This window comes from Molothrus ater, chromosome Z, assembly GCF_012460135.2.
Source record: "Molothrus ater isolate BHLD 08-10-18 breed brown headed cowbird chromosome Z, BPBGC_Mater_1.1, whole genome shotgun sequence".
NCBI lineage: Eukaryota > Metazoa > Chordata > Aves > Passeriformes > Icteridae > Molothrus > Molothrus ater.
This window is the reverse complement of record NC_050511.2, coordinates 66,378,746-66,402,495: the sequence shown is the minus strand read 5'-3', so window position 1 is coordinate 66,402,495 and position 23,750 is coordinate 66,378,746. Positions and strand designations below refer to the sequence as shown.

The 23,750-nt window shown below is 40.4% G+C and overlaps 1 protein-coding gene across 2 annotated transcripts; it reads right to left on the bottom strand.

The window, feature by feature from the left end:
- Nucleotides 1–472: 472 nt before the first annotated feature.
- Nucleotides 473–22,968, bottom strand: PRRC1 (proline rich coiled-coil 1). 2 transcript variants are annotated; one of them, XM_036403668.2, is made up of 9 exons: nucleotides 22,888–22,968; nucleotides 16,790–16,912; nucleotides 13,596–13,982; nucleotides 12,217–12,374; nucleotides 9,947–10,049; nucleotides 6,759–6,922; nucleotides 5,349–5,452; nucleotides 3,521–3,623; nucleotides 473–2,006 (listed from the first exon to the last, which is right to left on the bottom strand). In XM_036403668.2, the coding sequence occupies exons 2-9, from the start codon at nucleotides 16,890–16,892 to the stop codon at nucleotides 1,797–1,799; spliced, it is 1,332 nt and encodes a 443-aa protein (XP_036259561.1). In that variant the 5' UTR covers nucleotides 16,893–16,912; nucleotides 22,888–22,968; the 3' UTR covers nucleotides 473–1,796. The 2 variants fall into 2 exon arrangements, with proteins under 2 accessions (XP_036259561.1, XP_036259560.1); XM_036403667.2 differs by lacking the exon at nucleotides 22,888–22,968 and adding an exon at nucleotides 22,668–22,801.
- Nucleotides 22,969–23,750: the final 782 nt, after the last annotated feature.

The following is a 23,750-nucleotide window of genomic DNA, read 5'->3' as shown; positions in this document are numbered from 1 at the left end:
ATGAGCCAGAGAAAAAACATTTTACTTGACCACACTGTCTTCCCCTACTTCTCTCACCTCTTAAAAAGTGAAGTCCAGGGACAGGAAAGGGAGAAAGAAAAGGGCTGTTCCTCTTCAGTTTTAATTTTAAGCCATGCCAGGGCACCTAAATCTACTGATGACTTTATGTCCTCCTCCTTTGCATCATGGATGCTGCAAGCAGGGGGGAAAACAGCAGCATTCCATTTATTATATACTTCAAGCTGAAATTACAGTAAGTGCAAAGATGCCTTTGCTGCATAACGACAAAGAAAACTCTTTGTATCACCTTTTTGGTTTAACAGGGAAAGAAGTCTCAATGAGGACCTAAAGATTGAGAGCTGGATCTTGTTTGCTTGTTTAGCATGTGACAAATCTGCAAACTGACCATGCAAATACAACTTCAATAATGATGTCTCATCATCTGGAATAAAAACCAAGCCTTTAAAATAGATGCAGTTCTCTAGGGAAAACATTTATTCAACTGCTTTACAGAGTAAGCCAATTAAGGCCAAATATATTACTTGGAAATAGACAGGCTTTCACTGGGTACAAATATGAGCTGGCTTAACAGTATACTGTATACAAAATGTTCTTTGAAAGCATCTAAGAAAGGTAAAGGCTGAGCACTACAAGCTGAAAAACTGCTTCTTTAAGGCAAACAAAAAGTATTTGTTTATTCTTTGTTTCTTAAAAAAGTAGTACCAAAATACTTCTTCACAATTACTTCCATATTTCTAAGTAAAGATTTAATATTGTGTGAGCATGGATGGAAGATATTTATAGCCACAAAAAAAAAAAATCAGACACCACTCAAAACTTATATGAGAAACAGTGAACTCATGACATCATGAAAGCTTTTAGACTTAAAAGTGTTTAGAAAACCCAGAATAGCAAAACAAGTGATACACACATGACCATTTTCCATAATCAAATTACTGACAACTGTAAATACATAGAAAAGATTACATAATTACATATAACAGATGATGTCTGGAAGCACTGGAGTAAATCATGTTACTGTAACTGCTGAGATGATTTCATGTGGGGAGTGCAAGACCTGATCTAAAACCCACTGAAGCAACTTGAAATTTTGTCTGTGGTTCTTCAGCTGGCCACAAATTTGATTACTGTTACATAAAAAGCAGAAAGATGCAGCATAGAAAATGAAAATTCAGAATTATTTAGCAACGACTTCAACTAACAAGGGCATGGATTTGTGCTCTTCTTCAGCAGCTCACTCTTAGGTGCTGTAGAGACTACTTGGCATCACTCCTGAGAACTACATATGGACACCAACCCAAGGAGGTGGTAAGTATCCCCTAAACACATGCCCCAAAAACCACATGTAATACAGAAGGTAGTCTCTCTGGATTGAAATCCATATATAACGTACATGTTATGCTGTCAACATGTTTATATTACTAATATAATAGAAATAGCTAAACAAATATCCCCTTTAGAAAGAATACTAACTAACTGTCTCAGCAAATGGCTGGTTAAGGTGTCACACCACAGAACATTCCAGTTAAAAAACTGCAATGCTGCCCGTAGCAGTCAGAAATACATGTTTGTTTGATGAATCATACTGGAAATCACACATTAGCAAAAAACTGCACTTGCTCACTTCCACTCCTGGAAATCATCGCCTCCACTTCTGAAGAAGCAGAGACGGTTAAAATCACAAATCTCGCGTAGCTGAGCACGGGAACACAGGGCCTCCTTCCGCTGACCCTAGAACCAAACCCAGCGTTCCTGGCGTGAGGGCGTCCCTGCTGTCACACGGTCCTGGGTGGCAGCTGCTGTTTGTACATCCCTGCCAGGGCCTTGGCCGCGCTGTAGATCATCTGCCGGCGGGACATGCCCGTGAACACGGCGTGCCAGTCCGTCCTGCTCGCGTTCAGCACGCTCTTCTCCAGCACCTCGCCCACCGTCACCAGCAGCCCCGACCACCTCAGGCTGTAGTCCTGAGGGGTCAGGCTCTTGGCCTGCGTGTAAAAAAGTTTGAGAGGCAGTTAATGAAACAGCCTGGGATTGGTAGATTTGCGTCTGTTGTCAGATTCAAGCGAATTCTGCAAGAATCGTTCTTGTGTCAACAGACCTATGTGGAAAATTAAAGGGTGTGAGAAGCAAATTTGTCACGGACATATTTTATGAAAAATACTTTTGCTAGGATTTTTCTCCTGAGAAGCTGAGAGGCCTCAGAAACGATATGTAAACAATGGTTATCTGCTGCCGTGGGATGCAACAGGTGCATCTGTGATTGGTCTCGTGTGGTTGTTTTTAATTAATGGCCAATCACAGTCCAGCTGTCTCTGTTCAGTCACAAGATTTTATTATCATTCCATTCCTTTCTACTCCTTGCTAGCCTTCTGATGAAATCCTTTCTTCTATTATTTTAGTACAGCTTTAATATAGCATTTTCTTTTAATACAATATATACTATGAAATAATAAATCAGCATTCTGAAACATGGAGTCAAGATTTTCGTCTCTTCTTCTATTCTTTTAGTATAGTTTTAATATATCATTTTCTTTTAGTACAATATATATTATAAAATAATAAATCAGCAGTCTGAAACATGGAGACAAGATTCTCATCTCTTCCCTCGTCCTGGGACCCCTGTGAACGCCACCACACAAATTTCAGGTATTCAGGAATTGGTGCTACTGAAAAAAGCCCCAAAGTTACTATTTGCTATCCCAAAACCACATCTGAGGATCAAACCCCAAACAGTTTTCTGGTTATAAATTCTTCATGGAAACATTTATTTTAAAAGAATTTTCAGGCCAGAGTTAACTGAAGAATGACTCATATCTGCTGTCAGACAACATGCAATGACTGGAGTAATTCCCAGTCTGTGTCCAAAGAAAAATAAACCACCTCCAGAAAAACTTCTTTTGGTGGTATTTGAGAACCGCACACTACTGCAGCTCATTCTGTTATTTTCACTCAAATGAACCATGGTATTTCCAATATTTAAATATTCTGATTTCAGAATTGTACATCTTTGCCAAAATAGCACATTTGAAATCAGCCTTGTCTTTCAGCTGGAAACTCTGTGTGTTCACAGGGGACATAAGTCCAAGTATTGATCTGGAAAATGGGAATCTTGTTTTTAGGAATGAGTTTTCAGAGAGTACAGCATGCTGCCTGCTTGGTTAGTATTTCTGCTTAAATAGGAGAGTAAAACTTGTGATAGATATTGCAAATATCCAAAGTGACAGATATTGCAGAATGAGACTCTTGACTAAGAAAAGCTTTACTATAAATGTCTAAAGATTAATTCATGAACATGATGCAAAAATATTTTGCAAAAATATTCATAAATAATTCATAAGCATGATGCAAAAATATCCTCTTATCATAAATGAAAATATTTAAGTTTAATAACTTCCAGTAAGAACTAACATCATAACTAAAATTAAAACTTCAGTCTTATGTCTCAGCTGTTAATTGGTAAGAAAACTGAAAAAGGAAAAAACTGAAAATACGTTCTCACCTGCTGAACATATTGCAAAGGCACTGGTGTTGCTTGGGTGAATGCTTCCAGGTGAATTCCATGAATTGGATCCTCAATAATCAGACATCCAATGTCAAACCACCTGCAGTGATGTGCAAATTGTTTTATTTCTGAGTACTGAGGATCACTCTGGTGAAAACCAATGTGCTAGAAGTTGAATGATGAACATTTTACAAGCCCTATTACAACTGCAGTAATAATTTAATAATGAAATTCATCAAACTGTTGTGGTATTTTGCAAGTGAAATTTGTGTATGTCACTTTTCATCCATCCATCCATCCATCCATCCATCCATCCATCCATCCATCCATCCCTCATAATAGTGCACGTATATGCATGTAGAATGCATAAAATACACAGAAATACAAATTACGTGAAACTTACAATCAAAGAATAAAAGGTGAGCTGGAAGGGTGGGTGTGTGGGCAGACATAATCCCTTGGTCACAGGTATTCTATTAATAATGAAGTTGCTGGTATTTTCTTGTCTTCTAATGTTTGCATTTTTATCCATGGGATGGGCTTTTATTTCTTTTTTTTGGACAGATACTCTCCTTTTGCTCTGTTTTTTCATTTAGCATTTTTAGTGCAATATAAATGAGGAATTTTCTAAAGTAAATAGGAGTAGGAAGAAGTTTTAATTTTTGTTTTGCATTTATTTCCATCTAGTCTGATTTAGACATTTTATTGTCTTTTCAAAGAGGATTAACTATGACATACATTATTAGTAGTGTGGGTAATTACTTGAAACTCCTCTCCTTTGGGCATGTACAAGCATGGTAAACAGTGGAAGAAAACTATTTAGGTTTGCATTAAGAAAAACAGCATTTTCCCTAATGTTTTGGCATTTAATTATAAAGGTGATTCAAGAATTGCCTGTCAAACAACATGTTACAAAATCAAGTTGCAATGCATTTTGAAACAGCATTTTTGTGTCTGTGCAGTGCAAGTTAGATGCAATAATACATTCTCAGTGAAAGGAAAACATAAAATACATTATTTGATAAAATCATATTGTTCTAAATGCCGAAATATCTCCCAATATCTCTTCTGACACAATTTCAGAGAGAGAAGGGAGGATGCACACCCCAATGCACAAACTGTTAGCCAAATTCCAAATTTTACAGCTCCTTAATTTTTTTCAGCTCACTCCACTGTGTTTTTACATTGTGAATCTACAAAGCCTGACAAGGATTTCTTTATATTAAGGTCTCAAGAAGCCTGGACAAAAAGCTCAACGTCATCACCAAAACCAAGCCTGCCAAAATACTTCAGACAAATCTCCTCCTTCTCTTTTCTCCTCCTTTCTCCTTCTCATTCTCCTCCTTTCTCCTTCTCTTTCTCCTCCTTTCTCCTTCTCATTCTCCTTCTCCTTCTTTCTCCTTCTCCTTCCTTCTCCTTCTCCTTCCTTCTCCTTCTCCTTCCTTCTCCTTCCTTCTCCTTCTCCTTCCTTCTCCTTCTCCTTCCTTCTCCTTCTCCTTCCTTCTCCTTCCTTCTCCTTCTTTCTCCTTCTCCTCCTCCTTCTTTCTCCTTCTCATTCTCCTCTTTCTCCTCCTCCTTCTTTCTCCTTCTTTCTCCTTCTCCTTCTTTCTCCTTCTCATTCTCCTCTTTCTCCTCCTCCTTCTTTCTCCTTCTCATTCTCCTCTTTCTCCTCCTCCTTCTTTCTCCTTCTCATTCTCCTCCTTCTCTTTCTCTTCCTCATTCTCCTTCTCTTTTATTCTCCTTCTCCCTCAAACTGCCACCAGCTCCTTACAAGGAATATTCCCAACGTGTCCCCACCCTTCTGGGATAAATGCAAGGCTCTCACTTGTCAGGAAGCAGCTCCTCGATGAAGTTTTCCACTGACACAGCAGGCTGCTTCTCGTGGATGACTCCTGTCCGGCGCAGGCTGTCTATCCTCTCCTGGGCTCCCTGAGTGGCAACACAAGCTGTTAGACAAAACTCTGAACCACAGCTTAGTGCTGTGCTTGCAGATCAACCCCAAAAGAACCCCAGAACACGCTTTTCAAAATGACTCAATACGGAAAAAACCCAACATCCCCAACTAGTGAAGGCCAGGAATCCCAAACAGTAACAAAACCTATGATAAATCTAATTAAATTTTTTTTTAGGTTTTTTTTTACATTCCAGGAAAAATACCCAGGGTAGCATGCAAAGAATTCCTAATCTGTGACAAGAATTCTTAACCTGTGATGGTTTTAACTCTCACTTAAAGCATCAGTGTATATTTGTGTTACTTTGACATTTCTACAACTTAAAAACTTCTTGGGTTTAGAGTCTTTAAGAGCTTTGGACCAGCTTTGTAAGAGCAAGGGAAAGAATCCATTTGTTGCGTTACATATCCAACTAACACACAGGAATTATTCCCCTGAAAACTGTAATCACTCTGAAGTTGTAACAGAAATATATACAATACACTGCAGGAGATAAATAAAGGAACATGCACATTATTCTGCTTTATCTCAATATAAAATTGCATCAGATAATACACTGCTATGAGAACAGGCTTTACTCTGCAAGCACTGACACAACAGGCAGGGGGAAAGGCTTCCTTTTTCATGAATTTTTGCTTACATTTAGTAAATAGAGTATGAAAACAGCTGTTCTCAGGATTTTCACTTATTGGCCAGAACTGGTGAAACAACCTTTGCTAACCCCTCCTCGAGGGTGGCATAGCAGTTTGCAAGGCTGCTCAGGGAATTCTTATATTTCAAAGAGAACACAGATCTGTTCAGAAAGATCAAATGTTAACCAAATTGTCTTTGATCTACAGAATCAGTGGGGAGAAAAATCAATCTTGGAGACTTTTCATTTCTAACATTTCCAACATGATCTGCTGGTAACACACGAATACACCGACATAGGGACCCTTCACTTGCTGCAAATGTGTTTGCAAGAAATCTTGAAAATATTTCAAAGAGAGAGCTTTGGATTGAATGGTCCAGATTAAGGAAAAAAAGACAAAAAAATGCCAAACCCACAAAATAACAAAACCAATGAACCAACAAAAAAAACCCCTCTACCCTGAACAAAACAAAACAAAAAACCAAACCAAACAAACAGAAACACCCCAACAAACAAACAACAATAAAAAACCAAAACACCAAAAAAATCCCCAAAGAAAATGTTTACCTATCCCAGAAACCGAACTTCACTTTACAGAAAATGAGATAATTTTGCGTGAATTTCTCTTTGCTACTGCTAAGTATCAACTTACCTTTAAGCCTGCAGCATAGCCCACAGGCTGTGGTGCAATGTTGGACTGTGCAGCCTCTCCAGTCACAACAGCCATCCCAAAGACCTCTTGAAAAGCATCCCGAATTGCTGCAACTTTCACCTCTTTATTGGAAGTGACCACTATGTCCAGCTCTCCCCCAGTTCCTGCAAAATAATTTTGCAAAGTGATCTGTAAAAAATAAATCCACGCATGGAATATTCCTCCTTCCCACGGCAGCATAGTTCAAACACAGTTCTACATCTTCTCCAGCTGCTTTTTCTCTTTCTCATGCACTGGACAATAATTCTTCCATGAAGGAGAAGTCATTTAAGTTAGGAACTGAAATTCAGGTGAATAACTAAGGGATACAAGGGTGAAAGACAGGCAGCAGGAACTAACCTGGTTCAGCACCCAAAAAAAAGAAATCATACCACTCATTCAAGATGACAATTCACAGAGCTTTAGGAAAATAACTCAAAGACATCCTTTTCCAAGGATGTTTTGGTGTCCTGTGAAGCATCAAGGAATACTGCAAACTCTTATGAATGGGTTCAAGAACACTGATGCAGGTCATAAAATCCAGTGAACAGCTGCCAAATTGCACAAGATTTAAAAGAAAGGCTCCTATTACTTTTTAATGTGAACTTCAGTGTCATTTTATTGCTCTTCTTAGATTTTAAATATCTGTGGAACCAAAAAGCTTGTACAGAGTTCTAAACATTTCCTGTAGGGTTATATCTCCATAAAGAAGCCTGAGCTTTCACTAAATTTTTTCAGAATGAAACAAAACAATTCATGAATTAAATCTAAAATTATCACAGAAGACTCAATCACACCTCACATCTGTCTGTCCCCGCTGGATCACTTTTATTGTGCAGAAACACATCATAAAACACATCCCTGCTGTGAGAAGCTTTCTCAAGAACAGCTAATTCTTTCCTCAAAAGTGGAACATGACATCAGAGAAAGTGCCTAAGTAAAATGCATCAACCACACAAGCTTACAGAGTTTGCAGTATTTATCCTGATTCAAGAAAAGTTCCTCCACTGATAAGGGTAAACCCAAACCTTAAAATTTAATGAAAAAAACAATCAACTTTTTGGCTCGTATTTCTCAGCAGACCTCAGTTACAGGAATCATCTTATTTTTATGAATAATCACCAGATAGGCTAGAACCTCATAGTAAAACCTACTATTTGGGGGGTTTAGGGTAATTTTTTTATCATTTTATTTATCAATTGCCTTGCTGAATGGAATTAGGGGTACAGATCACTGAACTTGGAGCAATTGTTTTAAATGCTGTGCAATTATTGGACTAAAAATAATTGAGAGTATCTTTTTTTCATTGATTCCTTCTTGATATAAATCAATTTAACATAATTAAACAAGTGCTTAAAATTGACCGCAGGCTTTTACTGGAGTTAGCCTCGCCTGACTGCTCAGGAACAAAAATACTGTCCAACAGCTTTTAATGAAGTTAAAAACTGATCCATAGCATACTAGCAAATTACTGCCTAACAGTTTTAAGAATGGCAACTGTGCCTCATGTCTGGTTGCAGAATACAGAGTATGTTCTTTTGTATTATGGATCAGCAAATATCAAAAGCATCTATTTTTTTTTCATCAGAGATACTACAGAACTGAAACAAAGATATTACATGGGCTAAAAGAAACCATTTTGGACAAAATCTAGTAAAATGGAAACCTAAAATATAAGAACTAGATGCACTCTGGTAAATTCAGGGGCAGAACTCTTACATCAAGTTAAGCTCAGACACCCTGAATGTGAAATTTCATTGCACCTTGTGCATTATAAACTGAAATTACAGTTCCATGTTTAATTTAAGATTCCCTGATGTCTTTTGTTGTAAAAGTACTGTTGTTTATGCTTAGAAGGTGACCATTTCCTGTCTAGATAGAAATTGTCTGTTCCAGGAGTGCAGCTCAGGTAACATTTTCACCCAGTGCCAATGAAAACAGTTCAGCTCTTTTCAAGAAAGAGATTACAGAAATACTATTTATTCAGATGACGGGGGGAAGAAAAAGAAGATTTCAACCACCTCATCCAGAAGCTTTGGTAATTTCAGGTTTTGGCAATGAGGAACACGAAATTCCTTTGGCATTGCAGTAGGGAGAGCAGAGAGAAGTGGGGCTATTGTTGAGGACATGGTTTTTGTAGAATACATTTCTACAAGGAAGTACAGGCTAAGTTTACAAACCTCTGCCCCATTTTCACAACCTGAAACTACAAAAATAATGGAGTACATATGTGGCCAAGATATATACAGACACTCCCCCTTCCAGAACTTTAGAGGTAACTACTGACTTAATTTACTCAACCTAAATCCTACAAACCAAGCGTTTTATTAGCGTTACTTCCTCCTCCAGATAAAGTTGTTCTGTCAATAAACACTGGGTCAAACTATCCAGGATACCAACAGATCCTGTTTCTAAAAAAAGGGACAGTGATGACTGCAATAGAAACCTTAAATACACTTTGTCAAATTGTGTGCATAAATCAACATTTACTGTAGCTTTGCCCTGCATCCTGCTACTCTTCTCAAATATCTTTAGAAGGCATTGCTGGCTGGCCTCACTGGTTTTATTCCCACTCCCTCCTCACTGGACAGCTGCTGGGAGATTTTCCCTTAAATGTAAAACAATTAACTACTATTCAATAATTAGGTCATCTTTCCCTGTCCTCTGCACCAGTGCAGCAGTAGTTAGCTGGGTCACCTAAAAGGTTCAGCTGAAAAAAAAAAAAAAAATCTCAGGAAAACAAAATAATAAAAAAATCATTTTTAATGGTTTCTTCTCAGTCTTAGCTGTTTCCTGACCAGCTTTTTTCATAGGCAGAACAAGGTCAGTACTGGCACACCTAGGAGGGGGAGCTGCTTATCAGGCTCCTAAGAGAAAAAAAGCCATGCCAAAAAAAACAAAAGCAATCAAACCACCACCCTGGAAAACTGGTGCCTTTTGCTTGCTTATTTTACTCTCAGGTCAGCTACGTGTGACATGCAGTGTCCTCCAGTAACACAAAAAAATGTGAGTAACACAAAGCTTTTCTTTCCTGTTAATTTTCAATCTGTAACTGAAATGCTTTTACTTCAAGTGTACAAATAATGGCTATTGCAGTAGCTTCTCCAGGATTTGCAGGCAATACTTGATGGTTTATCATAAACACTTACTGATATATGGAACCATGCCAGGATCCAGCGTTGTGATCATGGTCTCCACTGAATGCTTGGTTTTATCGAGAACAGATTTCACCATGGGATTCTCAGCTACACCCTAAATTTAAGCAAATACATTTCCATATTATTTTCCTGGGTTGTTTTTTTTTTTCTCCTCAAGAAATTCAGAATGTTATAGTTAAAAAAACAAAATATTAAGCTGCTCTGTAGTATCTGCTGTGCATTAGTCAGCAAAAACACTGAATATGACTATCAGTGCATGGCTTTTCTGTTACTACCTCAGGTTTAAATATTACCTTCCTCATTAATGCAGAAACAGCCCTTGCAAAGCCAGGCAGTGCTTCTCCAGGTAGCATCCTGGCTGCCTAACTAACATGAAGGCATTATACAGATGGTTCCTGAACACTGAGACTGCTTCTACCTGTGGAAGATGCCTTTATGTGTTCATCTGCTTAGCACAAACAGGGTGAAACAATCCGTATTTTTATACCAATCCCAAACATTAGGTTATTGCAACAATTATGTGGAAATCAGTCTTGGAACTGCAATGGGACTGCATACTTCAGGTATCTCTGAAGAAACTGAAACAGTCCCATTTGATTCCAGACCATTAATTTGTCAATTTTAGATTGTCATAGTTTTCAGTGTTACTGAGCTTGAAGGAAATCTGAAAGAAAGGTGTATGATTTCTTAACAACACCAGAGGAAAAAGGGTATATCAAATTACTTCAACAACAGAAATAAACTGGGGCAACTACAGCATGAGCTCCTCTACAGGAAATTCAGATGCATTTCTGTAAAAATTACCACAACATGTCCCAGATTCTGGCTCACCTTTAAAAAGCACATACTCTGATGTGAGCTTACATACATCATGAACTTGATGGTTTCAGTATAACTAATGATTCCTCAGTCTTTCACTTAAGAGATTCTCAAGCAGTGGTTACTGAACACACAGAGCACATGGAATGCTTGATACTTCAACCAAAATCTTTTTACTGGAGTCAGTAATACAGACTTGCTCCATAAACAGAAACAGGACACCTTCTGGATGGCAGCACTAAAATGTGGATGAGATTGGCTTTCCAATTATTTTACAAGTAAAATGTTCTCTTCTAGAACACTGCCACCTACTGCAAATATTAGGAGGAACATAAGGACTGAATGGAAAACATTGTTACTTAAAGGAAGAAGGAAAATGTGTTTTTATGATCATGAGAAGACATTTCTCCCTGAAAAGGGCAGCATGACCACTCTGCTCTCAGTGCACTGATGGAGAGACATACAATCTTCCTCTTTAAGACTGTATCAGTGGAGAGACAGAAGGTTCAGTCTGCCATGTCACAGACAACTACTTCTGCCAGGTTTTCGTGCTTAAAAGGGACTGAAAAGCAAAATTCTTCAAGTGCACTGGGACAATAATCTTCTTTATTCTTCCTTCACATTCAGTGTGAGATGGGACAGAATGTGGCGCTGCTCTTGAAAGACAGCTCAGTGTTGATGTACAGCCCTCAGACCTTCTTGCCACAATATTCATGATGCCACTTAAATGTAGCATCTCTCTTACAGCTCCAGAAAGGTTACAGGCTAATGAAATTCTACTAGCTGATGTTGCTGCTTATTTCCTCTGTCTGATTAGACGGCATCACAAGGAGAATCTGTTCTGCACTGTGCATTCCATGCCTTCAAGCAGACTAACCTTACAAAACACCTTAGATGCTTCTTTGTGATTGAAAAAATATGTAGCCTGTCTGTCCTTGAAAAAAGACAAAATATAACTTGATTGTTATAGAGCAAGCATGACTTGCATCTCACAGGAATCAAACTCAGTTAATTAGGAACTCAGTTAATTTAGGAATATAAATGGGATATGCAAAGCATTTGGTAAGGTAAAACAGACTTATCTTTTTCTACATACATTCTGCATGCAGTCTTTGTGAAGTAAAAATCACCTTTCAGGACGTAAAGGGCTCTAGAATTTCATCTGTTTTAAGAACATATCCATACGGAACAGGCTTTGTCACAAGTTCGTATCACAGCAATCAAAACTAACCTAGAACACCTGCATTTGTACAGTCCCCTCTCTTCTATACAGAGAAGAAGTAAAAGCATAGTTTCAGCAAACAGCACTATTAAAAACAGCCACCTTGCACATGAGGCTGGAAAAAAAATTATAGTAACGTGCACTTAAAGAGTGCAACACGTCTTCCTGTAGTCACTACAAACTGGTAATTCCTCATGAAGGCAACAGAAAAACCCCCTACCTTTATAAATCCCCAGATTCCTCCAGCAGGTGCTCCATTCTGGGCAGTAGATATTCTGGGATCTTCATGCTCCTCAGGAAAAGTGATTGCAGAACCAGCCCCAGGAGACAAAGATGAAGAGAAAGTTGCCTGTTGAGTAATGGGATCTGCCAAAACACCTGTAAGAGAGAAATACAAAACACAAGGGTTTAATTTGTTATATTGAAGCAACATGCAATTGTTTAACAGGAAAACAGCAGGAAGAATAAAACAATTCCAGGCAAATTCACCTCAGTTCTTGGAGGCACAAGAACAATTCTGCTTGTTAAAGGCTAGCAGATCTAATGAATGCAATCATATCTGCTAAGAAAATTGAGACTGCTTGCACATTATGTACAAAGTTAAACAATTATTCTTTCTCTTATGACACTAATTTAAAAGCTGTTCTTTTTATTGTATTCAAATTTTCATAATAAACTGTCAGTAAAGAGAGGGGCAAGTGTTAGTCTCTGAACAAAGGCACAGGAATGTTTTCATACAATAGGAAAAGTAAATTTTCTAACACTAAGTGCTGGAAATCAATAGTAGTAGAAAAAGGACAAAAGCTTTACATATTTTGAAGAAAAATAAAAGAAACTAAACAGTAGAAAAATAAAGTCAGACCCTCTGCCCTATTACTCAAGCTTATTTTAACAGATTTTCCAACACTAGCCTTAACTAAGAGTTATTTTTATTTTATGCTGCACAATTGATAGCTCTTTTTAAACATCGTCCTAATACAGACTACTTAAAAGAGATATCACCAGTGATAATAAAAGCTTGGCCCAACTGTAGCTGAGGAGAGAAATTTCCACTCCACAAGCTGAAAATGACATCAGTTCAGCAACCACAGCAACTGCCTGCATGGAAGGCATTTATTATTATGTATTTTTAGCTATCCCAATGCAATTTTGTGGCTGGAAACAAAAAAAAAAAAAAAAAAAAAAGAAGAAAGAAGCTGGTGTCATGTGTCAGACAGCTTGTCAAGAGACAGATTTTCAGAACAAAACCCTGAAAATTATGAGTTTATTGTCATTCTGGGGAAACATAATGGTTGAAGGTGGTTCTCTGAGCTGAAGAAAAGCTGGCCTTTGGTGTGCAAGGTAACAAAAATAAAAGTTCTCAAACAAAAGATTTTCCTGTGAACCTGAACGCCACCAGAACTTAAAGTGGACTCTGTCCTGGACCATGAGTGTATTTTAAAGGCTATTATACCTTGATCTGAGTAGAACTACATTAATTAAGAGTATTAACCCTTCTAAGTACAACTAATTAAGTGAGTACACCCAAAAGAATAATAAGCTACCAAGGAGATCCTCGGCCTGTCCCACGAAGAGGACAGCAAAGAAATAAAGAGTTACCTGTGACTGGAGGTGCAGAGAATGAAGGCATCAGTGGGCTCTGAGGTGCTCGGCCAGCGTGACCTCTGGTGATATCGTAGGTGGAAGACATGGAAAACCCTGAAATGGGGGGACCAGTGGGAGGTGCAGGAAGGCCAGGGCCAGCAGCAGAGCTCAGAGGAGGAGGAGCAGAGAACTGGGACACGGGGGTGCTGAAAGCCGCAGGGGCAGCAGGAGGTGGGACGGGGCTCTGGGGTGGTGCAATTGTAGCAGCGGTGGCAGAAGGCACAAGTGGAAGAGAGGCCGAGGTCATCATGGGAAGAGGAACTGGGGACGCTCCAGCTGGCAAGGGGGGTGAGTAGGCAGGAGAAGATGGCAGGCTTGGTGTGGCAAGGGGGCTGGAAAAAGCTACAAAAATAAGGGGGGGAAAAAAAAAAGAGAGAAAAAAGAATTTTAGAAGCCTTGATCTCAGAGATTCAGTTATATATTTTGTTCGGTTATATATGTATTGTTCAGACACTTTACAAATAATTTTTTAACCAGTCAGGGTTTTTTTTTTTTTCATTCAAAGTGAATTTGAAACTTCTGCCTGAGCTTTCACACAGCACCAACGGCACTTAATCCTTGGTGACAGTGTCTTGTAGGACACAGCTCTTCCTGCGTGACCCTACTTGTCATTAGCTTAAAAAGACAAGTCAACATTTGACTACTGAATTTACAGCATCTGAAACCTGCCTCAGAAATTTCTAGCTAGCTCTGTTATTCCTGAATGACTGCTGCATCAACTGAGGATGCAGGAAGTGCTCATCTTCACACACTCCTAATACCTGGGAGGGTGGGAGCTGTTTTAGAGGTGTGGCACTGGAAAATGGACTGAACCTCAGGCAGCTCTCTCTTCTCTGGAACTCATCTCCCTGATCCCTCTGCCTTCCCCGTTTCAGCTGATCCTTGGATAAGCCAATTTTCCTGTCTATAACCAAATTAAGCCAGGAAGTTAAGTCAGGAAAACAGAAATTGCCTTTTTTGCTGGCAGTAACATGCTAAACCAGCTTCAGCATCTCACTGGCCTCAGCCTAAACACCACAGTCAAATGATATGCAAATCACACTAATGCCATGGACTTCAAACTTGGTCATATACACACATCAGTAAAAAAAAAAATTGATCATCCATTCCCCCATGTGAAATCCCTTTATCTATTATTTACATGTACCACTGTTCAGTATGTCATGTGTATTACAAAACATACACAACAGAAATTTAAAAATCATGAGATAAAGAGAAATGAAAAATAAATTCTTAAAGAGTACAAAACATTTTCTGTTTACACTGGAAATTGTTTTGATAAGATCCTATCAATATAATAATATAGTTAATTAATAATGGTTACAATACTATATAACACAATCATTGATAGTAACTTTTTAGGGTGAGCAGTGCAACTGAAGAAACCTCAGCAATTTTTACACCTTGGTTTAACACCTCATGGTGCAGGAATTTAAAGGTCTGGTTCTACATTCAGATTATTCTGATGCTGGGCTGAAAAAATACACCTCACAGAGATCCACATGGAGGAATTGCCTTGTTGGCTGTGCTTGCTGTACCATGCTATTCATTTCCCACTTCCACCCATAAACCACGCATTTCCTTGGAATTTAGCTGGCAAATTTTCATCTTCCCTGATGTCCACAAATTGCCCTTGCAAGATGAACGTGCTGCATTTTTTAATTTTAATTTTATTTTTAATGAGTGTGTTCAAATCCCACAAAAAGAGTTTGGAAGATGTTCACACAGGCCGGGAAATTCTCTTTGCAGGTTGATGTCTACAGACCTGACAGTTTTTATGCAACACTGCCATTGGTTTTGGCTGCAGAAATGAATAATGATGGAAGTGATTTCCAAATATCAGTTTTGGAAATGGTTTCTCAAAAACATGACTTTCTTATGAAAGTACTTCCTGTGTCACTCCTTGTTGAAATGTCACCTTTACCTGGATGGGGCAAATTATGAGTGCATATTTTTTTGAAAATATCAACTAGGCAGTAGTTGAAAATATCAACTAGTCTCAGCAAATCTGAGACTTTTTGTTAAAAAAAGTTCATGTCCACATTAATTTCAACAACTCTTTTAACAGACTTTGCCACTGGCAGCCAGCAAACCTCTGCCACATTAAAAAAACATTAAATCTTTTGTGGTCACACCCTATGTAAGTAGAAAACACTGCCAAAAATGTACTATTTAAAGACCATTTTTATACAATTAAGTTTATTGATGACATCCTGTAGCACCTCATGCACTTCTGGCTCTGGTTTCTTTGCTTGTGTATGAATGAGGCAGTGAGTACATTTCATGTGTGCTAACATCTCTGGCCAGCCTACTCCAGAATCCATTTTCAACAGACTGCACAAGTCTGATTTAACAATGCCACATCTGCCAAAAAATTCAAAAATGTGGTGTTCAGAATCTTGTAAAAAAAATCAGAAAAATCACTCTGATTACCCCTCACAAGTGAGGCCTTACAGCACCTTTCCAGTACCTAAAGGGGCTGCAGGAGAGCTGGAGGGACTTTTTACAAAGAGGTGGAGTGACAGGACAGGGGGAATGGCTTTAAACTGGATGAGGGCAGATTTAGGGCAGTTATTAAGAAGAATTGTTCCCTGGCAGGGTGGGCAGGCCCTGGCACAGGGTGCCCAGAGCAGCTGGGGCTGCCCCTGCATCCCTGGAAGTGTCCAAGGTTGGACAGAGCTTGGAGCAGCTTGGGATAATGGAAGATGTCCCTGCCATGGCACAGGTGGACCAAAATGGTCTTCAAGCCCTTTTCCACCCAAACTGGATTGATTCTGGGATTCTATCAGTATTAAAACACAAGTCATTATTCAGGTTTACCACTATCCCCTGTAAATCTGTTTTAACTCCCTTCTATGCCGCTCATCTAACTGTGATCTATAGTATAAAGTATTATTTCCCTAGCCTTGCCATGCTTAAAAACTACAAGTGCATCTACATCACTTCCTGCAAGAGTTCCAAGAATTAAAAAAAAAAAAACCTGCTAAAAATACTCTGTGCGAAATCAGATGCATCACAGATAAGGAGCCCACTTCCATGATTAAGAAACAATTTAAATCCTTCCAATTAGCCTGGAGAAGAGAACTGCAATTATGCTGATTGCAACTGGTTTTGTAGTGCTTCAGAAGACTGAGTGAAGGTTTCTGCACCTAAAGTGACAGGCGTGGCAGCAGCAGCAGCAGCAGCCTCCCCTGCTGTGCTCGGAGGGGGTGTGCCAGGCGGAGTCGTCTCTATCCCACTCTCTTCCATCATCTTCCTTCAGCTACAAAAAGCTGCGAGGGAAAAAAAAAAAAAAAAAAAAAAAATATATATATATATATATATATATATATATAAAGTGAAATAAGGGGAAAGATTTTAAATTCGAATACAAAGGCCACAACACAATTATTTACATTCCTGAACAGAGCAGGTAATTCAAATACCAACCCAAGGGAACAAAAATAGAAAACCGCTGACTTATCTCAAGTGCAAAATTATCCAGTTTGTCCCCCCTTCTCCTGTATCTTCCCTTTATTTTTAGCGCTGTGATAATACCTCAAACTCCCAGACTCTTTCTAAAAGCCTTACTGTGCCTGCCCAGCTACTGCTTCCAAAATATACTGGTGGCACTTGGAAGAATAATAATTCAGAAGTGATTACACATCATAAACCCCATACCCCGTTGCAAGAAAAACTCAACTACAGGGTACAATTCTGCTGCATTGTTGAACTGTAATAATGCATGACCTGTTGCTTCCAGCATGATAAAAATTATACTGACACCAAGTTTTCCAGTATAGCCAATTCCTGTAAAATCCATACAACACCCTTCTCTGGTGATGTTAACAGAAGTGGAAGTAATTGAAGGCTTTGGTTTTTATTTTGAAGGCCAGAAGAATCTTTTGATATATTTGAATAAACCTTTAAGATGTACTACTTCTAAAAAAATTAACTTAACAGTATTAATGTAAAAGGTCTCAGAAAAGTAGAAAAAGTAAGATTTTCATGAACACCAGGAGATTTTCCATGCTTTAGTGCAGCAGCAGCTTACAAGAAGTCCTGCTTCTTCACAAGTCTGGTAAATTACCTGTACCACTACCTGAGGCAGCAGTCTCCTTGAAGAACTTATACTGAAATGAAAGTCTTGTATAAAAGACTTGTATAAAATTACTTTTTTAGAAAGTAATTATATGTATAAAAAATATATAGGCTTAAAACACTTTCTACCATATCCATTACATCAGTGGCTACTGAAGACTGCCAGCTTATTGCCTTTCAGAATTCAGAGGCTTAGATAATTTGTGGAATAAAAATACTCACATATATATATAAAGGAGCTCCACTTATAAAAACACAGGGGCTTTCCTCTGTTTAAAAAACAGAAGTAAAAATTCCTCATTCTCTCATCGTTGTTTCAAAGGTGTATACAACCCTCAGCTTAATATGAAGGAAAAATTACTATTATTACCAAACTGAAAAATCCAGAGAGCAGGACATCAATGTCAGTCTTGACAAGTGCACTCAAGAGCTTCTAAAACAAATGAGAGCATCAAAATTACACAGCAGAAGCCACAGACCCTCTGACAAATTAGTATGATCTGCATGAAGTGATTCAGGATTAAATGCTTCAGCCCAGCCACGGGAAGCAAGTCAACGTGGCTTTATGTGCAGCACTCTTCAACAAATTCTTGTGACAGATGGATTTTGGGTTCTGAGCATCTCTAATTCACTTAAAGGCTTCTCTTCAGATGGGATGAAAGGGGCAGTAGCTGCCCGGTGGGGAACAGACTGTCCTTGCAAAGTACATCTCATCATCCCATAAAAAAGAAATACGAACTCTTCCGTTAAACTTTACTAAGGGCAGAAACTTGAAATTTATGATTTTTGTCTTTTAATAAGTCTACAGGAGTTTACATTCCTCTGCACAGAGGTATTTCTTAAGTTATTCTTCCAGTTATACACTGCAAGGGATGAAAGAATTTTCCACTGTGCAATTAAAGTAATCACTGACCAAAACCTAGAAACATGTTTTTGAGGCTCTTCCAACGTGCTGCTTGATTTCACCCAGTGCCATGATTAAAAGCTGCTGAGAGGGGCTTACTACTTAAAATAAATTCTGTGGCCATGCAGAATTACTGGTAAAGTTCCACGGAGCAACTTTCCAAAAACTCTGTGCAAGGATTTTTCAAATTTTCAGAAACTTGTTACAGTGGTGGTGCTGGGGGGTGGGAGAAGGGGCAACCCCCCCAAAAAGCCACCTGACATCTGGAAAATCAGGAATTAGTAGAAATACAAATAACTCTGTAGCTGTTCTTTGCTATTAACTTCGCAATAGGAAAGATTAAGGACAGAAACAATAATTCCAAATGTGCAAAAAAATCATGGCAGCTGCTGAAATATGCTAAAAATCCCATATGGAACTGCATAAACAACAGCTTTCTGTACACTGGTTTTTCAACATGATCCACTTGCGGTTTGCAGGTACTGCATTATGAAAAAAGTAAATAATTTAAAGAAAAAAATAAGGGCAAAGACCAGGCACAGGAATAGGCAAAAGGAAAGCAGAAAGCACAATGGGTAACTTAAGGCTAATAGCTCACAGTGTTGAAATAACCCAGCACCACAGATTGTTAAAATGATCCTACGGAGTATTTATGAACGTATCTGGGATACCCAAACCCAGCAGTGTGAGAGGAATGGGTGGAAGGAGAAAACCATGGGAAAAAGGACCCAAGAAATCCATCAGCAGTGTTCAGTCCTCAACAAAAATTCCAGAGGGGGTTCCCAACTTCCCTCAGGGGAGATGCAGGGAAAAAGTTTCCCAGTAGGATGAGCCTACAATTTCTTAAGGACTGTCTTTTCAGTGACTTGAGAAAAAACCCAAAAGCCATAATAATAACTCTTCATAATCCAAGCCACAAACACACAATTTGCAACAGGGAGCACCTGGAAACTCAGCCTGACTTCTTAAGGAAGTGACTTTCGTGCCTTTTTGCAAACTAGAACATTTTGGTTTACTGAACTGACTGGGCAAAGGAGAAACCCAGAGACAGGGGAAAGTGAAGCACATGGAAGTGAGGTGAAAACAATTTCAGTACTGCCATCTAGTGATTCGCGACCAGAAATTGCAAATGAGATAATGCCACGTCTTCCTAGAAGGAAATCCTGGTTTGTTTTTATATGGAAATTAAAAAGTAGGGATATGGAGATGAGAAATACAGAACAAATGTATTTCCAGTGATCAGTCATCCTTACAACAAACCCTTTAGGAAGTAGAAGCATGAATTTTGTTTGACCAATTATTTTCTTTTAAAAAACCCCTTTTCAGTACAACGAAGACACTGTAAGGATGATGCTAAATCCTCATATTACACAAAGGAAATACAGTACACGCACAAAGTCTGTCTCTAGAACTGATTCTCACCAGCTGAACCTCATCCATTAGTCTAAAACAAGATCTCAGCCATTAACCTAAATCTCAAACCAGGTATTTAGGCTATGTATACTGAACAGAAAACCAGACTCAAACTCTGACTGAAATTTTTAACAGGGCTTGTGCTAAAAGCAGGAAGTAAATAATTTGATTTAGAGACTAGAATGGCAAGTTATTAATCTTTTCACTTTATTTTAATAGAAAGTAATTACATTTGTGCTAATATTTTGCAATCATCTTAACGACTTAACCACACTTCAAAAGCATTCTTCAGGTTATTACTCTAAAACGCACACATTCACAGCTAATGGTAAGATTACCTACAAATGGGAGATTAGCAGATTTCATGTGGATAAAAACACATCATCTAGAATCAGCTACACTTCAGAGTTTATAATGAGGTGTATTTTCAGTCATCTTTAATTGATCCCTTTTTCTGTTTCAGTAGGTGCTCCTGCTAATAAAAAACCCACAAAAATCCCAAACAAAAAACCAAAACAAAACAAAAAACAACCCTCCCATTAAACCCACAAAAAGAAACCACAATATATTTAAGCACACTAAGACAGGAAACTGCTCTCTAAATAGAGCCTAAAATGAAACATAACCACTAAGCTAGAACACTAAATTGAAATGTCACTAAACGTTTTGACTTTAATCACGCTAGGCATAACTTTTAATTAAGTTTTCACATGCTGCAGGCACTGCTCGTGGCTAAGCTGCACCTCCAGAATGAGGTGCAGCTAACACCGAGCAAATGGCAACACTCTTCAAAAAATGAAACCAAACCAGAACTGGACCCTGAGCACGTTTAAAACTTTCTTCTGAAAAGTTCCTCGTGGTTTTTTTTCCCTCTCACTTTAGAAAGGGAGAGCACTAAGGAAATCACTTTCCTCCGTGCAAAGAAAGCGCACAGAGAGGCCATCAGTTTAATCACCTCGTGTGAACGACTCGTTCCTAAGTCCAAAGTCTTAATGAGAGGTTAATCAGGAGAGGGGATAAACAACACAAAGAAAACCCCATCAGGCCAACCCCCCAGAACTCTCCTATATACCTGATTTCTGAGGCTTTGGGCTCTTTACTGAGGTCATACCTCGAACAATGCACCTGGGTGTGAGGTGATCCCTTGACTTGAAACTGAGGTGGCAGATAACTTTTCATGACTGAAGGCCTTAGAGGAGGAAACTGAAGCTAAGTCAACTTTCCTCCCAATTCACAGTGAAGCTGATCGCACCAGGTAAACAGTACTGTGCACTTATTATTTTGGGGCTCTGTTTAAGTTGTGCTTCCTCCAAGTTAACATGGGCACTTCAAAGATGTGACATAAGCTAGAAAATCCACAAATGAAATAACTGTGCAATGGCCTAATTTGCATGTTTCACGGTATAGCTTAATGCAGAATCTGATGTATTGAACTGTCAGTAAATAGTGAAGAACATTCACACTAAAAGAGAGTAGGTTTAGGTCAGATAATAGGAAGAAATCCTTGACTGTGAGGGTGGTGAGGCGCTGGCACAGGGTGCCCAGAGAAGCTGTGGCTGCCTCTGGATCCCTGGAAGTGTCCAAGGCCAGGTTGGACAGGGGTTGGAGCACCCTAGGATAGTGGAAAGTGTCCCTGCCCATGGCAGGGGATGGAACAAAATTATCTTTAAGGCCCCTTCCAACTCAAACCATTCTATGATTCCACATTCATCACATAAATTATGTTAACCACAGCACCTGCATAACCTTTCTACCTTAAAAGAAACCCCAAAAAGCAACACCAAAGAAGCCTTTTCACCAGTGTGCATGAGAACTAACACACACCAGGACAGCTGGAAACACCAGGCATGACAGCAAGGGCTGCTGGCCTTCCTTTGCCACTAGCACTGGCAGAGTCCACAGACACATAAACCCAGCAAGCTCCATTTTCCCAAAGGCTGCCTGACCTCATCAGAATCATTAGAATGTCAATTATTTCACATTTTTACGCCACTGCCAACCCTCAGGATTTGCAGCAAACTACACCCCCCCCCCCGCCTCCCTTTGCTATCAAATATTTCAGTATCACAAAACCCTCTCAAAGCCTCACACACCAGTGATGGCTGCAGCAGGAGAACTACATCTTGAACTGCGTAACACCGTGAAACAACAGCACCAAAGAAACAGCCAGACCCAGCCCATTCCAACAACCCGCTCCCATCGTTTTTCCAGGGAATGGATATCACAGGGCGTGATGCAACAGCTCCAGCACTTTCAGAGCTATTCTCCCAAAAGAAATAATGCGGGGGTTTTTTTTATGCGATAATAAAACCACATAAATCATACAAAGAGCAAATTATGCCTCCAGAGACACCGCAAGAAAGCAGTAAGGCTCCTGAAGCACCATTTCCCTCCGGCATTAACAGAAAGTGAGGATGAACCCACAGGCATTTTACCAGGACCAGCACTCCCCATTCCTCGCTGCAGGGCTGGAATTCGGTGCCCCGAGGCTCCGAACAAGCCGGCACCCACACTCTCCACGCAGGAGGAAACCCGGCCTGAAGCAGGAGCACGACGGCACCGGCAACCCAAGGAATCACAGGCATAAATCGCACCGGGAATTCTGCGCAGTGCTGCTCCCCGACCCTCACCTCACAGCGAGCCTCAGTGCTGGCAGCCCTCGGAGCGCAGGAGCCGCCGCAGCCCCGCAAGGACGCGCCGGGTCAGAACACGAGGAGCGAACCCCGCACCTCCCGCAGCCGCTCCGGGCCCCGGCACCGCCCGGCCCAGCCCTCCGGCCGCTCCTCCCCGCCGCTGGGAACCGCGGGTCAACAACGCGGCGCCTCCTCCCGCCGCCAAAAGCGCCCTCACCGAGATCGATCCCCCCGTCCCGTGTCGTCTCTTCCCGGCCTTTCCCGTCCCAGGGATACACGGAAGGAGGCCGCAGCCGGCGCCGCCTCGGACTTCAACTCCCAGCATTCTGCGCGTCGCTGCCGCCGCGCCATGCCACGTCTCTCACGGCCGGGTCCAAGGGCCCCTCGCGGGGGGGTCGCACCCCCGTCTTGCCCACTCATCTTGGTTCGCTCCGCACCCATATAAAAACGGCGGCGCGGGTGGGCTCTCGGCAGCGCCACGTTGGCGGCGTGAAAGAGTGATTGGGGGGGGAAATGTGGGTTTGAATTACGTAGTGCCTTTAGAGCTCAGCCTTAAAAGGATAACTAACCTTAGGACGTAATCGGGCATCCTGTGTAAATCTCTAATTGTAGAGATTTGAAGTACGTCTCGGTTGAAGTGATTTGTTCACAGAGTGAATTAGGGTGGGAAAGGCTTCTGAGGTTGTGGAGTCGAGACTGTGACCAGCTAGCTCCCTCAGCCTCTCCTGGGGCTCCATTCTCTTCCCAGCTCCGTTCCCTTCCCTGGCCACGCTGCCGCCCCTCCATTCCCTGCGTGAGGGCCCAGAGGGGACCCAGGGCTCAAGATGTGGCCTCAGCAGGGCCGTCACAGGGACGGGCCCTGCCCCGCTCCTGCTGCCACCCCAGGGCTGGCACAGCCCAGGGCCATCGGCCTCTCGGCCCCCTGGGCACCAGCGGCACCGTGGGCATGAACTGCCCCCCTGATAACTTTTCCTGCCTACCAGAGAAGGAAAAATTACGTGGTTAATTAAGCTGTGCAGGCTTGACACTCCATTAGGCTCCCATTGCAGCTAATGCAGGAATTTGGAGTGTATCTCAGTT

What these genes read in the sequence shown, in the direction of transcription:
- PRRC1 (XM_036403668.2), bottom strand. Translation starts at nt 16,892, where the DNA reads ATGATGGAAGAGAGTGGGATAGAGACGACTCCGCCTGGCACACCCCCT. An exon ending in GAATCTGGGGATTTATAAAG is followed by an intron (nt 10,050 to 12,216) that starts GTAGGGGGTTTT and finishes GCTTAAATTTAG; the next exon opens with GGTGTAGCTGAGAATCCCAT. An exon ending in CTTTGCAATATGTTCAGCAG is followed by an intron (nt 2,007 to 3,520) that starts GTGAGAACGTAT and finishes TTTTACACGCAG; the next exon opens with GCCAAGAGCCTGACCCCTCA.